Source organism: Jatropha curcas, chromosome 9, assembly GCF_041381405.1.
Source record: "Jatropha curcas cultivar XTBG-Jc1 chromosome 9, XTBG_Jcur_1.0, whole genome shotgun sequence".
Classification (NCBI taxonomy): domain Eukaryota; kingdom Viridiplantae; phylum Streptophyta; class Magnoliopsida; order Malpighiales; family Euphorbiaceae; genus Jatropha; species Jatropha curcas.
This window is the reverse complement of record NC_143159.1, coordinates 605,167-621,371: the sequence shown is the minus strand read 5'-3', so window position 1 is coordinate 621,371 and position 16,205 is coordinate 605,167. Positions and strand designations below refer to the sequence as shown.

General features: G+C 32.0%; 5 protein-coding genes and 1 pseudogene across 5 annotated transcripts; all 6 read left to right on the top strand.

Annotated features, from left to right (window-relative positions):
- Positions 1 to 1,148: 1,148 nt before the first annotated feature.
- LOC105635392 (epi-neemfruitin B 7-O-acetyltransferse L7AT) lies at positions 1,149 to 2,030 on the top strand. The gene has a single exon (XM_012218475.3). It carries the CDS (start codon positions 1,149 to 1,151, stop codon positions 2,028 to 2,030), a length of 882 nt encoding a protein of 293 aa, XP_012073865.3.
- Positions 2,031 to 2,646: 616 nt separating this feature from the next.
- LOC105635391 (epi-neemfruitin B 7-O-acetyltransferse L7AT) lies at positions 2,647 to 4,040 on the top strand. The gene has a single exon (XM_037637578.2). The coding sequence runs from the start codon at positions 2,661 to 2,663 to the stop codon at positions 4,020 to 4,022; it is 1,362 nt and encodes a 453-aa protein (XP_037493506.2). The 5' UTR covers positions 2,647 to 2,660; the 3' UTR covers positions 4,023 to 4,040.
- A 1,178-nt stretch (positions 4,041 to 5,218) lies between these two features.
- LOC105635396 (epi-neemfruitin B 7-O-acetyltransferse L7AT) lies at positions 5,219 to 6,628 on the top strand. Its single transcript, XM_037637754.2, has one exon. The coding sequence runs from the start codon at positions 5,219 to 5,221 to the stop codon at positions 6,566 to 6,568; it is 1,350 nt and encodes a 449-aa protein (XP_037493682.2). The 3' UTR covers positions 6,569 to 6,628.
- Positions 6,629 to 7,295: 667 nt separating this feature from the next.
- LOC110009584 (epi-neemfruitin B 7-O-acetyltransferse L7AT pseudogene) lies at positions 7,296 to 11,074 on the top strand (annotated as a pseudogene).
- A 1,480-nt stretch (positions 11,075 to 12,554) lies between these two features.
- On the top strand, positions 12,555 to 13,930 carry LOC105635389 (epi-neemfruitin B 7-O-acetyltransferse L7AT). The gene has a single exon (XM_012218471.4). It carries the CDS (start codon positions 12,651 to 12,653, stop codon positions 13,662 to 13,664), a length of 1,014 nt encoding a protein of 337 aa, XP_012073861.4. The 5' UTR covers positions 12,555 to 12,650; the 3' UTR covers positions 13,665 to 13,930.
- Positions 13,931 to 14,617: 687 nt separating this feature from the next.
- On the top strand, positions 14,618 to 16,175 carry LOC105635388 (epi-neemfruitin B 7-O-acetyltransferse L7AT). The gene has a single exon (XM_089725959.1). It carries the CDS (start codon positions 14,748 to 14,750, stop codon positions 16,086 to 16,088), a length of 1,341 nt encoding a protein of 446 aa, XP_089582085.1. The 5' UTR covers positions 14,618 to 14,747; the 3' UTR covers positions 16,089 to 16,175.
- The last annotated feature ends 30 nt before the right edge of the window (positions 16,176 to 16,205 follow it).

Below are 16,205 nucleotides of genomic sequence, written 5' to 3'. Positions count from 1 at the left end.
TGTTAATTGAAATTGCTACTATAAAAATGCAAAGAAAATATTGTCTAACTTTCTTTAAATCATTATAAGAAAAAAAAAAAGAAGAATAATGATTAATACTTCAACTTGTAAAAATTATTCTATTAAATACTCAAACTTCTAAAATTAAATCAATTAAACACTTATTAAATAGTTGAAAAATGTAAAAATTATAATTCCTAATATTACACTAACCACATATTAAGCGAATATCTTGCACATAAATACCAAAAATACCAAAAAAAAAAATATATTATTAGTATAAAGAGGGATATAATATTGACAAAATTCACAACTTTAGAGGAGTAATAGGTCACTCGCAAAGTTGAGGGGTGCTACATGGTATTTTTATACTTCTATACTACTAATTCTGTTCTATAATACTTGTCACGTTTGGAATTTTACGTTTCTTAAGAAAATTATTAAATTTGTCTAAATTATTGAGTAAATTGACTATGTTATCCTTAATGTAATATCAATTCTCTAGGAAAACTATTAAATCGAAATAATAATGATTGGCCGTACACAAAGGATAAAAGGGGAAAAAAAGATTTATTAATCTTTAAAACTATAAATGTGACAACTACTGTCTTGGAACAAACAATTTATGAAACAAATGTAGTAAAAGAATATAGTTGTGACATTCCGACCTAGTAAAGCGATCCTAAGAAATGTCTTTTGGTGAAATAACTTGGAGAGTTGGAAGAACTTCAAGTTAAGCGTATTTGCTTAACGGAAATCTTAGAATGAGTGACCTCCTGGGATGTTTTCCATTTTACCAGTTGAACAAAATTGTGCGGGTTTTGCCAATCAGTATAACATGTAATTGGCTTAATTCAAAGCGGACAATCCCTCTAATGGTTGGAGTCGATCGTGACAATAGTATAAAGAAATATCAAAGATATTAAATTATAAAGCATTTACCTCTAGATTCCATATTTTTTTTAATATATAGATTACAAAAATCAATTAGTATAATTATAATAATGCCATGCGTCAACATGTAATTATTTTAATAAAGGACTAACCTCTATATATAGAAAAGCCAATCTGATTCGTCATAATCATCTCTAATATATAGACAATCTTTTGCTTGTGGTGGCTTTACCATTGGTGTATATATTTCTCACATGGTTTGTGATGGAACTACTATGGTTTTGTTTGTAAAAGATTGGGCTGCTACTACATGCAAATCGCCTACCAAACAACCGTATTTGGAAGCAGAGTCCATTTTCCCACAGTATACTGAATTTCCAAGCGGGGTGAGTTTCTTTTCTACTTTGTATGCTCCTTTTGTTAAAAAAGGCAAGCATACAGTAAACAGGATTGTGTTTAACGAATCCGCCATTGCCAATCTGAAAACGAAAGCAAGTTTGGACATTGTTAACCCTACGCGCGTTGAGATAGTAACCTCATTTCTTAGCAAGTGCTTTATATCTTCTTTCAAAAACAAAACAGGTATCGATAAACCGCTTGCGATATGCCATTCTGTTAATCTGAGACGAAAAATGGGGCCGTTATTACCAGAATGTTCGTTCGGGAACTTTATAAGCTTTGTTGGTACAGTATTGACAGCAAAGGATAAGGAGTTGAGTGAATTAGTGAGTGAACTAAGAGAAGCAATGAAAAAAGTGGACATTGATACTCTGAAGAAGATAAAAAGTGGAGGTGAAGTAGGATTCCTCAAGTATTATGATGCAATGAAAGAGGTCAGAAGTTTATATACTAACCCGGAATTCGGCAGTGAAGCGACGGAGTTTGTTGGGTTTACCAGTTCGTGCAACTTCGGTATATATGATATTGATTTTGGCTGGGGAAAGCCAATATGGGCGGCTTGTCTTGTACCGGACGCCGATGAGTCACATGTCAGTTTCGTTTTTTTGATGGATAGAAGAGTAGATAAAGGAATAGAAGCATGGGTGTTGATGAAGGAAGATGAGTTTGATGTTTTAGGAAAGGATACAGAGCTTCTTCAATATGCTTCCATTAATCCATCTCCAATTTATAATTAATTATCATGCATTTTTAGTAATTAAGTATTACTCTTTTCATGTATTTCTCCTTCTAAGAGTAATATTTCTTTTTTGATAATAAAGTTTTCTTTTACTATAAATTCAAATGCCTTATAATACACATCACATATATCTTTGAATAATGTCTTATTCATGTGTTCTCTCAAATTAATTGATAATAATGTCTGTTTAGTGTAATGAACGTAATATTAACTGTTTCTAAAAGAATATTTAATTACTCGAACACGATGCCCATAATATTAGGCACACTGCGGTAGCTTATTGTCCTCTTTTATTTTTTTTTTTTAATTTTAATTTTTATTTGATTGATTTTTTATTTTAAAAAAAAAGTTTGCAACTTCCAAATAAAGTTGTCAAGCATACCCTCATTGACCATTTGTATCAAAGCAATATAAAAAAATTTATAGAACCATGTAATGTGAGGATCCCATAAGAATATTTTTATTATTATATTGAATGAACGACACGTGTATGCATAAAAATCAATTAATAAATTTATAGTGGCATGAACTTGTAAATATTTTAATTAATATAAGACCATCGTCTATATATGGAAGCAAATCTGATTATCATCTCATATTTCTGCCCAGTCTGATTAAGCTGCAAACGATGAATATGGAGGTTGAAATAATTTCAGAAAGCTGCATTACACCCTCTTCACCAACACCACCTCACCTCAAAACCCACAAAATCTCTCTACTCGATCAATTTATATTATCTTTCTATTACCCCATCATTCTTTTCTATGAAAATTCCCAAGAAACAAACACAATTACCAAAAGATCACAGTTGCTAAAACAATCATTATCCGAAACTTTATCTCGTTTTTATCCACTTGCCGGTAAAGTTAAGGACAGATTTTCCATTGATTGTAATGACGAAGGTGTTTATTACACAGAAGCTACATCTAACATTCCTTTATCTCAATATCTGGATCAACCTGATTTCACATCTTTCATCAAATTGCTGCCAAATAAAACTCGTGAGTCTGAACTTTCTTCTGGATCTCCTCTTGCTTCGATTCAAGAAACCACCTTTCCTTGCGGTGGCTTTACCATCGGTATGTATGTTTCTCACATGGTTTCCGATGCAACTACTTTGTCTTCCTTCCTAAAAGATTGGGCTGCTACTACATGTAAATTACCTGCCAAACACCCTTATTTGAACGTAGAATCCATTTTTCCACAATATACTGCATTTCCAAGAGAGGTGAATTATCTTACTACTATGTATGCTCCTTTTTTAAAAAAGGGCAAGCATATAGTAAAGAGGATTGTGTTTAACGAATCTGCCATTGCCAATCTTAAAGCAAAAGTAAGTTCGGACAATATTAATAACCCTACACGCGTTGAGGTTGTCACTGCAATTCTTAGCAAATGTCTTATGGCTTCTTTGAAGAATAAAACAGGTATGGATAAACCATTTGCAATAAACCATGTTGTGAATTTGAGACGAAAAATGGAGCCACCATTACCAGAATGTTCATTGGGGAACATTATAAGCTTTGCAGGAGCAGTATTCACAACGAAGGAGAAGGAGTTGAGTGAATTGGTGAGTCAACTAAGAGAAGCGATAAAAAAACTGGACATTGATTTTTTGGAGAAGATAAAAAGTGGAGGTGAAGATGGATTCTCCAAGCTTTATGATGCAATGAAGGAGGTTAGAGATTTATATACTAGTCCAGTATTTGGTAGTGAAGCATTGGAATTTGCTGGGTTTAACAGTTGGTGTAACTTTGGTATATATGATATAGACTTCGGCTGGGGAAAGCCAATATGGGCAACTGGTTTTGCTCCGCCGGTGGATGATTCAAATATGCCGCATTTCAATTTCGTGTGTTTGATGGATAGAAGAACAGACAAAGGAGTAGAAGCATTGGTAGGGTTGAACGAAGATGACTTCAATTTTCTCGAGAAAGATACAGAGCTTCTTCAATTTGCTTCCATTAATCCATCTCTAGTTTTTAATTAATGATCATCCATTGTAGTAATTAAAGTGTTGCTATTTTCATGTATTTCTTCTTTTAATAATAAAATAATCATTTTCTATTCGAAATTCATTTATTCGATTAATTTAAATTTATATCCACTCAATTAATCTGAATTCGCATGAAGTAAAACCACCACAAAAGCATTATGCGTCATCAAATTTTAAAATTGCTATGTACCAAAACTCCAACTAAATATATATATATATATATAATAATGCATTTCTCTACTTCTATTTTCAAATTTCTTACATGTGTCACATAAATGTTCTGAGTGGAGTGAAGATCTCTAGCAAAACCTTATAATAATAATAATAAGCATCCTAATCACAGTGCAATAGTGGAAGGAGGAAGCAAATATTAATTTATGAAATAAAAAAAAAAAAAAAAAAAAGGAGAAGCTAGCTGTTGACATGTGAGAAGCTCATAAATGCATGTGAAAGAAAATCAGTGCAAGATAAGCCAGCTGTGACGTGTGACAAGCTGTTTCTAGCTCCTCCACATTAATTTCCACGTTTCTTAGGCAACTATTTATTCGTCGTTCAACTAATTTTCTTTTATTATAGACTGAATTATATTAAGACTTAAATTCATTAAAGCGACATAGTTTTGATTTTCCTTTCAGTCAAATGTTACTTACCGAAATATTTTTTTATTTTTTATTTTTGAATATAAAATAATTAAGATAAATAGGATTGATTCAAGTGAAGTCAAAGAAGCCTCTACTAGTAATTCTCAATAGTCAAATACTTAATCCCATCTCCTTTGATAGAATGATTAATTACTAACTTTTTATTCACGTTTAAGTATTGATGTAATGTGATGGACTGCTTTTTAGTGCTGTGCTATGGAGTATAATATTTTGTGATTACATTTTTGTCCTTTTTGTTTTGCTAAATCTATTTTTTTTATTAATTTTTTAAAAAATGCACATATCTCGAGATGATATTACTAAGCATACTCTAATTGACCCTTTGAATCAAGTATATATAAAAAATATTAATTGTAAAACATTTCTCACGATTTCCATATTATTATTATTATTATTATTATTATTATTAATGTGTATTTTAATACAATACTGCTGTATATATATATATATATATATATATATATAGAAGCTAATCGGATTCGCATCATCATTTCATAATTTTTATGCTTACTTGTTATGCTGCAAATTATGGAGGTTGAAATAATTTCCAAGAGCTGCATTCCACCCTCTTCACCAACACCACCTCACCTCAAAACCTACAAAATCTCTTTAGTCGATCAATTCCTAGCATCTAACTATTTTCCCACCGTTCTTTTCTATCAAAATTCCCAAGAAACAAACATAATTACCACAAGATCATCGTTGCTAAAGCAATCCTTATCTGAAACTTTAACTCGTTTTTATCCACTTGCTGGTAAAATTAAAGACAGATTTTCCATTGATTGTAATGATGAAGGTATCTGTTATACAGAAGCTACATCTAACATTTCTTTATCTCATTATCTCGCTCAACCCGACTTAAAAGCACTCAACAAGTTGATGCCAAATGCAGTTCGTGCGTATGAACTTCCTTCTGGATCTCCTGTTGCTTTGATTCAAGAAACCACCTTTTCATGCGGTGGCTTTACCATTGGAATATATGTTTCTCACATGGTCTTCGATGCAACCAGTTTGGGTTTGTTTCTAAAAGATTGGGCTGCTACTACATGTAAATCTCCTGCCAAGCACCCTTTATTGAATGGACAATCCATTGTTCCACAATATACTGCATTTCCAAGAGAGGCGAGTCCTGTAAGTATGTATGCCCCTTTTTTCAAAAAAGGTAAGTACATAACTAAGAGGATTGTGTTTAACGAATCTGCCATTGCCAATCTTAAAGCAAAAGCAAGTTTGAACAATATTAATAATCCTACACGAGTGGAGGTGGTCACTGCAATTCTCAGCAAGTGCCTTATGGCTTCTTTCAAAAATAAAACAGGTATCGATACAGCACTTGCAGTAAACCATACTGTGAATTTGAGACGCAAAGGGGAGCCGCCATTACCAGAATGTTTAGTGGGGAACTTTTTAAGGAGTGTAGGTGCAGTATTCACAATGGAGGAGGAGTTGAGTGAGTTAGTGAGTCAACTAAGGAAAGCAATAAAAAAGGTGGACAATGATTTCTTGAAGAAGATAAAAAATGGAGGTGAAGATGGTTTCTCCAAGTATTTTGACGTTCTGAAAGAGATAGGGGATTTGTTTACTAGTCCAATATATGGCAGTGGAGCAATGGAGCTAGCTATCTATAGCAGTTGGTGTAACTTTGGTTTATATGATATTGATTTTGGTTGGGGAAAGCCGATATGGGCATCTTGTTTTGTTGCATATATGGAGGATTCAGATATGCCTTATGTCAATATGATTTTCTTCATGGATACAAGAACAGGTAAAGGAATAGAAGCTTGGGTGTCGATGGGAGAAGATGACTTTGATTTTGTAGAGAAAGATGCAGAGCTTCTTCAATATGCTTCAATTGATCCATCTGCAATTTATTATTAATTTTCATCCATTATAAGTAATTAAGTATTGCTCTTTTTATATATTTGTTTTCCTTCCGAGAATAATGCATTTCTTTTTTATTATTGCTGGAGTTGAATATTATATACTATAGAATTTTATAATTTTTTTTTCTTGAATTTTATTTTGCTAAATTAAAAAATAATTAAAATATGAAAAAAAAAAAAAGAAATGCTAAGATTTTGACTGTACTGAACAATTTATAAATCTATATCTATCTATTTATATATATAATCCTGAAGCAAAAAAAAACTTCAAAAAGTTGAGTTAGCGCTCTCCTGTCTCAGCATTTTCTTTTTTCTGTTTTTACAAATTTTCTTATTTATTAATCATTTTTAGTTATTTATTTTCATTTTTAATTATTTATTTTTCCTTTTATCATGGTTTACAAACTTAATTATTACTATTATATATCCCTCTCATTAATTTGATTTTCTAGATTTATCTCTTTGACTAGACCTCTTCAATTTCAAATATTATTGGCTGGCATTAAAGAAATGTGAAAGATATTAAATTATAGAGCATTCCCATGAGATTCCATATATTATTATTATTATTTATACATTGAAAGAATATATAGATTCCAAAAATCAATTAGTATAATTATTATAATGCCATGGATGAACATGTAATTATTTTAAAACAGGACTAACCTCTTTATATAGAAAAGCCAATCTGATTAGTCATCATCATCTCTAACCTGCAAATTATGAACATGGAGGTTGAAATAATTTTCAAAAGCTTCGTTACACCCTCTTCACCAATGCCAACTCACCTTAAAACCTACAAAATCTCTCTACTTGATCAATTCCAACCATCTCTCTATTTCTCCACCATTCTTTTACATTAAAATTCAATCACCTTCAATAGTTTGGTTTAAACGAGAATATTTACGACTATATGCTGAGAAAAAAATGATAAAATAATATTTTTTTTTCGTCTCAAAATATTTGTCCTGTTGAATTTTACATAAAGTTTAAAAAATAAAATAATTAGTGTCAAATCATAAAAAATATTACTATTTTTTCAGAAATTGTCCCTCTTTAAAACAAAATTGTTACTTCTAGAATTTAAAACCATTTATAATGAGGGACGTAAAAGGAAAAAGTAAATATCTTTTAGGTTAATTAGACGAACATTTTAAAATGGAGAGAGTAATATTTTTTTTATTAACTCAACGAGTGTGATGATTCCCCAAACGACGATTATAGATCTCGTTTTTAAATCTAATAAATAATATCATTATTTAGAATTTCTGATAAAATAATTAAATCCCTAAAATCTCTCCTATATTTTTTTTTTTTATTAACTTAACGCATGTGATGATTCCTCAAAGGACAATTATGGATCTCATTTTTAAATCTAACGGATAATATCATTATTTAGAATTTTAGATAAAATAGTTAAATCCCTAAAATCTCTCCTATATCTCATAATCCCTAAAAATCCTCAAATATTAAAAATAAGTACAATTATATTTTTTGAGATTATGAAATGATGAATCACATTTTTTAAAATTAATTATTAAATGGATTTTTTTGAGATCATCGGTAACGTACACATGGTAGAGCCAGACAGTTGGCTTTTCACATGTCCATATGGGACTATATACACTTATATATATATATATATATATATATATATAAGTTTATTTATATAATATTAGGAACCATTTATATTATTTTTTGAAGGAGGTGAATGATTTGTATTATTAAATATCTAAAAATATTCACAAAATAAAAAAACGTTATATGAAATAGTAAAGTATAAATGCAATAATTAAATAGTTTCTTAAGGAAATGATATAGTTAATTGTAATGATAATACGTTATTATAATTTGACAATTAAGTTTCTATAAAATAAAATTACTTATCAATTAATTTAATTTTTAATATATAATATAATATTATAAAATATTTATTATTAAAATATTGCTGGAGTTGAATATTATATATAGAACTTAGATTTGTAATATTTCTTATTGAATTTTATAAGTGATTTACATATTTGTAAAGTTTGCTAAATTAAAAAATAATTAAATATGAAAAAAATCAGTTTGCTTTATTAAGATTTTGACCGCACTAAACAATTTATAAATTAATTATAAAAAGAGAGTTTTAGAGATGTTAAATGAAATTGCTAACTATAAAAATGAGAAAAAAAATATATATTTAAACTTTCTTTAAAGTACATTACAGGTTAAGATGGAGTAAAAACCATTGTATAAAAAAAAAAAAAAAAAAGATTAATATCACTCTAGAAAGTTCAAAACCTGATTATTGTTTAAGGGATTCGGTGCTTTATTCTACTGGACTAACTGATAATTGGTAAAAAGTTTTTATTTTTAATGAAACATTATGAAAGAAAAATAAGAAAAATTTAATTGTATAAATAATTAAATGGGTTGGGGGGTTTACCAAAAAAAAAAGAAAAAAAGGAAATTCGGGGTTTAAGCATTAGTATTTAAATTAGGTTGGTGTTAGATTGGTCAACCAAACAAGTTATATAATATAAATCATAACCTAAGAGAAATTATATAATATAAATCATATGATAAGAATTTAATTGAATCTAAAGTCAGATGCGTGGTTAATTCTCAGCCATAAGTGTGCATGCTTACTAATCCTATTTCGCTTGGTTTAATTTTTTTTTAATGATGAAATTGCCAAGCATACTCTAATTTACCATTTGGAGAACATTTTAGATAAATTCAATATTTAAGTGTATATAAGAGAAGATTGTTCGAACGTTTTCTTGAATATTGAAAATGTAAATTCAATATTTAAGTGTAAGTTTTCTTTTTCAAAGCAGACCAATCGTGGAGATAGCTTTAGTTTAAAAAATTAATGTTACTTGTTAAGGTGGCTTTTACAAACCATTGTCCGATTGACAAAAAAAAAAAAACAAAAAAAAAAATTATTTTGTCTCTGTCAATAATTTATCTTTAAAAACATTTTCTTTATCCAAAAAATCTGTTTATGAAATAATTTATTTATTTTAACTTGTAATGCGTTGCTAAATTTTGAATTATAGAGCATTTCCCATGCCATTCCATATTTTAATCAAGACTATATATAGAAGCCATTCTGATTCGTCATCATCATATCTCATAACTTTTGTACTTACGTATCAAGCTACAAATGATGAATATGGAGGTTGAAATAGTTTCCAAACGCAGCATCTCACCCTCTTCACCGACACCAACCCACCTCAAAACCAATTTGAACCGTCTGGCTATTTTTCCACCATTCTTTTCTATCAAAATTCTCAAGAAACTAGTGTCTCAGTGTTGTTAAAGCAATCCTTATCTGAAACTTTATCTCGATTTTACCCACTTGCTGGTAAAGTTAAAGACAGACTTTCCATTGATTGTAATGACGAAGGTGTATGTTATATAGAAGCTACATCTAACATTCCATTATCTCAATATCTCGCTCAACCTGATCTAGCATCACTCAAAAAATTGATGCCAAATGCAACTCGTGAATGTGAACTTCCTTCTGGATCTCATGTTGCTTTAATCCAAGAAACCACCTTCGCATGCGGCGGCTTTACCATTGCTGTACATGTTTCTCACGTGGTGTGCGATGGAGCTAGTTTGTTTTTGTTTTTAAAAGATTGGGCCGCTGCTGCGTGTAAATCAACTGTTAAACACCCTTATTTGGATGGAGAATCCATTTTTCCGCAATACGCTGCATTTCCAGCAGAGGCAAGTAATCTAAATACATTTGTCTCTTTTGCTAAAGAAGGCAAGCATATTACAAAGAGGATTGTGTTTAAGGAATCTGCCATTGCCAATCTTAAAGCAAAAGCAAGTTCGAACAATATTAATTATCCTACTCGCATTGAGGTGGTCACTGCAATTCTCAGCAAATGTCTTATGGCTTCTTTCAAAAATAAAACAGGCATCGATAAACCACTTGCAATAACCCATGTTGTGAATTTGAGACAAAAAGGGGAGCCGCCATTACCAGAAAATTTACTGGGGAACTATATAAGTGTTGTTGGTGCAGCATTCGCTGCGGAGGAAGAGTTCAGTGAATTAGTGAGTCGAATAAGAGAAGCAATAAGAAATGTGGGTACTGATTTTCTGAAGAAAATACAAAATGGAGGTGAAGTTGGATTCTTCAAGTATTATGAAGCAATGAAGGAGGTTAGGAATTCACTTACTAACCCCGTATTTGAGAGTGGAGAAATGGAGTTGGCTCCGTTTAGCAGTTGGTGTAACTTTGGTATATATGATATTGATTTTGGTTGGGGAAAGCCGATATGGGCAGCCTGTGCTGTGCCATTTGTTCATAATTCAGATATACTAATTATTTTAATGGATACAAGAACATATAAAGGAGTAGAAGCGTGGGTGTATATGAAAGAAGATGACCTTGATTTCTTGACGAAAGACACAGAGCTTCTTCAATATGCTTCCATTGATCCATCTCCAGTTTCTTATTAATTCTCATCCATATTCAGAATAATGTGTTTTTAAATACATTATAAATAATGTATTCATCCATTATTAAGTTTGCTAAGTTAAATAATGGGATGATATTTCTAGAATAAATACTGTCAATCAGAGCAAATATGGAAACAAGAGATTTATTAATAAATCTTTAAAACTATAAATGTGACTAAAACTATCTTGGGACAAATAATTTATGAAAGAATGTAGTAAAAGAATATTGTTGTGACATCTCGATCCCCCAGTAAAACAATCCTAAGAGGGTGGGTAGAGCAAAACTCCTGGATAGCTTCTAGAATAGCAGGCTAGCTATGGATAGTGGAATGCGGGAAAAATGAATAAATCCGATCATATATCGAAAATGGGGAAACTAATCATCAAAGCGCCTTTTAGTGAAATAGTTTAGAGAATTGAAAGAATTACGGGGTTAAGCATATTCGCTTAACGGAAATCCTAGGATGGGTGACCTCCTAGGATGTTCTCCATTTCACCTACGGAATAAAACCGTGCAGGTCTTGCCAATCCAGCATAGGATAAAGTTGGCTTGATTTTTCTAGTGATTGGAGTCGGTCGTGACAACTGGTGTCAGAGCCGAACCCCATCCAGTAGATGTATGATTTGAGGATGAACCACGCGAAAACGGGTGGGCCTATGACATCCCGACCAGGCAAAGCGATCCTAAGGGAGCGGGTAGAGAAAAGCTCTTGACTAGCTTTTAGGATGGTAGGTTAGCTATGGATAGTGGAATGCGGGACACAAGAATGAATCAGATCTTATATTTAAAATGGGGAAACTAATCATTAAAGGCGCTTTTTGGTGGAATGACTTAGAGAGTTAGAAGAATTCTGAATGACTTAGAGAGTTAGAAGAATTCCAGGGTTAAGCATGCTCGCTTAATGGAAATCATAGGATTAGTGACCCTCTGGAATGTTCCCCATTTCACTTGCAAAACAAAACCTTGTAGGTACTGTCAAATCAGTATAGGATGAAATTGACTTGATACAAATTGGATAATTCTTCCAGTGGCTGTGTCGGGCGTGACAATATTATAAAGAAATGTCAAAAATATTAAATTATAAAGCATTTAACTCGAGATTGCATATTTATTTATACTATATTAAAAAATATATATATAGATTACAAAAATCGGTTAGTATAATTATAATAATGCCATGCGTGAACATGTAATTATTTTAATAAAGGACTAACCTCTATATATAGAAAAGCCAATCTGATTAGTCATCATCATCTCTAAGCTGCAAATTATGAATATGGAGGTTGAAACAATTTCCAAAAGCTGCATCTCACCCTCTTCACCGACACCAACCCACCTCAAAACCTACAAAATCTCTCTAATTGATCAATTCCAACCATCTCTCTATTTCTCCACCATTCTTTTCTATCAAAATTCTCAAGAAAAAAACATAATTTCCAACAAATCACAGTTGTTGAAGCAATCCTTATCTGAAACTTTAACTCGTTTTTATCCACTTGCGGGTAAAGTTAAAGATAGATTTTCCATTGATTGTGATGATGAAGGTATATGTTATACAGAAGCTAAATCTAACATTCCTTTATGTCAATATCTCAGTCAACCTGACTTAATGTCACTCAACAAATTGATGCCAAAAGTAACTCGTGAGTATGAACTTCCTTCTGGATCTCCTGTTGCTTTGATTCAAGAAACCGCCTTCTCTTGTGGTGGTTTTACCATTGGAATATATGTTTCTCACATGGTTTGCGATGGAACTAGTTTGTTTCTCTTTCTAAAAGATTGGGCTGCTGCAACTTGCGGATCAGCAACCCAACACCCATTTCTGGATGGAGAATCCATTTTTCCACAATATGATGCATTTCCAAGAGAGGCGAGTCCTATGTCTATGCTTGTCCCTTTTAGTAAAAAGGGCAAGCATATTGTAAAGAGGATTGTGTTTAAGGAATCCGCCATTGACAATCTTAAAGCAGAAGCAAGTTTAAACAATAGTAATAATCCTACGCGTGTTGAAGTGGTTACTACATTTCTTAGCAAATTCCTTATGCGTGCTTTCAAAAACGAAACTGGTATTGATAAACCAGTTGCAGTAACCCATCCTCTGAATATCAGACGGAAAGTGGAGCCACCATTACCAGAATGTTCGGTTGGGAACTTTATAAAGCTTGTTGGTACAGTATTCTCGACGAAGGAGGGAGAATTAAGTGAATTAGTGAATCAACTAAGAGAAGCAATGAAAAAATGGGATAAAGATTTTCTGGAGAAGATAAAAAATCGGGAAGATGGATTCTTCAAGTATTGTGACGCAATGAAAGAGATGGGGGATTTGCTTACTAGTCCAGTATTTGCTAATGGAGTGGAGTTTGTTACATTTAGCAGTTGGTGTAACTTTGGTACATATGATATTGATTTTGGTTGGGGAAAACCAATATGGGCAACCTGTATGGTGCCATTTGCGGAAGATTCAGATATGGGCCGTTTCAGTACTGTTATTTTGATGGATACAAGAGAAGATAAAGGAGTAGAAGCGTGGGTATTTCTAAACAAAGCTGCCTTTAATTTTATGGAGAAAGATACAGAGCTTCTTCAATATGTTTCCATTGATCCATCTCCAGTTTATAGTTAACTCCAATCCATTACAGTACTTTGCACTTTATCGAACATCAGCCAGTGTTTTGTCTTGAACAATCTTCTTCTGCGTTTCACCATAGCACGATGCCGTTTTACCGGCTAATAGAAGATGACCTTCCTATCTTGGAGAAAGACACACAGCTTGTTCAATATGCTTCCATCGATCCATCTCCGATTTATTATTAATTAAGTAATTAAGTGTTGGTCTTTTCATATATTTGTTTTTCTTTGGAGAATAATTTATTTTCTTTTCTATTATTATTGCTGGAGTTGACTACTATATATAGAACTTAGATTTGTAATATTTCTTATTGAATTTTATAAGTGATTTACATATTTGTAAAGTTTGCTAAATTAAAAAATAATTAAATATGAAAAAAAATCAGTTTGCTTTATTAAGATTTTGACCGCACTAAACAATTTATAAATTAATTATAAAACGAGAGTTTCAGAGGTGTTAAATGAAATTGCTAACTATAAAAGTGAGAAAAAATATATATATATTAACTTTCTTTAAAGGATATTACAGGTGTATAAATAATTAAATGGGTTGGGGGGTTTAAAAAAAAGAAAGAAAAAAGGAAATTGGGGGTTTAAGCATTAGTATTTAAATTAGGTTGGTGTTAGATTGGTCAACCAAGTAAGTTATATAATATAAATCATAACCTAAGAGAAATTATATAATATAAATAATGTATTGATCCATTATTAAGTTTGCTAAGTTAAATATTTCTAGAATAAATACTGTCAAACAGAGCAAATATTTTTTTTTAATGATAAATTATGGTTTAGAAACCCAAAAAGGAAGTCAAAATAATCATGCTTGAAAAACAATTGGCCATGAATTGCTAGTAAACAATCATATGATTCACAGTCGTGTGATTTTATGAAATAAATAATCTGTTATAACTTGTAATCCGCTGCTAAATATTGAATAATAGAGCCTCTCACATGCCATTCCACATTTCTATATATGAACGTGTAATTATTTTAATACAAGACTAGCGTCCATATATAGAAGCCAACCTGATTCGTCATCTTCATCTCATAATTCTTGTAATTACATGTTAAGCTGTAAATGATGAATATGGAGGTTGAAATAATTTCCAAAAGCTGCATTTCACCCTCTTCACCAACACCATCCCACCTTAAAACCTACAAAATCTCTCTACTCGATCAATTTGAACCATCTGGCTATTTCTCCACCATTCTTTTCTATCAAAGTTCCCAAGAAACTAGTATCTCAGTGTTGTTAAAGCAATCTTTGTCTGAAGCTTTATCTCGATTTTATCCACTTGCTGGTAAAGTTAAAGACGGACTTTCCATTGACTGTAATGACGAAGGTTTATTTTATACAGAAGCTACAACTAATATTTCCTTATCTCAGTGGCTCACTCAACCAGATCTAACATCACTCAACAAATTGATGCCAAATGCAGCTTCCGAATATGACCTTCCTTCTGGATCTCATGTTGCTTTGATTCAAGAAACCACCTTTGCATGCGGGGGCTTTGCTATTGGTATACTTGTTTCTCACATGGTGTGCGACGCATCTAGTTTGTTCTTGTTTCTAAAAGATTGGGCCGCTACTGCGTGTAAATCAGCTGCCAAACGTCCTTATTTGGAAGGAGAATCCATTTTTCCGCAATATACTGCATTTCCAACACAGGCGAGTAATGCGCATATATTTGCGCCGTTTGCTAAAAAGGGCAAGCATATTACAAAGAGGATTGTGTTTAAGGAATCCGCCATTGCTAATCTTAAAGCAAAAGCAAGATTGAACAATATTAATAATCCTACGCGCGTTGAGGTGGTCACTGCAATTCTTAGCAAACGTCTTATGGCTTGTTTCAAAAATAAAACAGGTATCAATAAACCACTCGGAATAACCCATGTTGTGAATTTGAGACGAAAAGGGGAGCCGCCATTGCCAGAATGTTTAGTGGGGAACTGTGTAAGTATTGCTGGTGCAGTATTCACTGCAGAGGAGGAGTTGAATGAATTAGTGACTGGACTAAGGGAAGCAATAAGAAAAGTGGGTAATGATTTTTTGAAGAAGATAAAAAGTAAGGAAGATGGATTCCTCGAGTATTATGATGCGATGAAAGAGATTGGGGATTTATTTACTACTCCGGAATCTGATAGCGCAGTGGAGTTAGCTGGGTTTAGTAGTTGGTGTAACTTTGGTGCATACGACATTGAGTTTGGAAGGGGAAAGCCAATATGGGCAGCCTGTGCTGTGCCATATGTGGAAGATTCAGATAATCCACATTTCAATATGATCATTTTAATGGATACAAGAACATATAAAGGAGTTGAAGCGTGGGTGTCTATGAACGAAGATGATCTTGATTTCTTGGAGAAAGACGAAGAGCTTCTTCAATATGCTTCCGTTGATCCATCTCCAATTTATAATTAATTCTCATCCATTATAAGTAATCATGTATTGAGAACAATGTTTTTTTTTTTTTTTTTTTTTTTTTTTTTTTTTTTTTTGGCTTATCATCAATTCAACTCAACATGTCGCCTGATAATA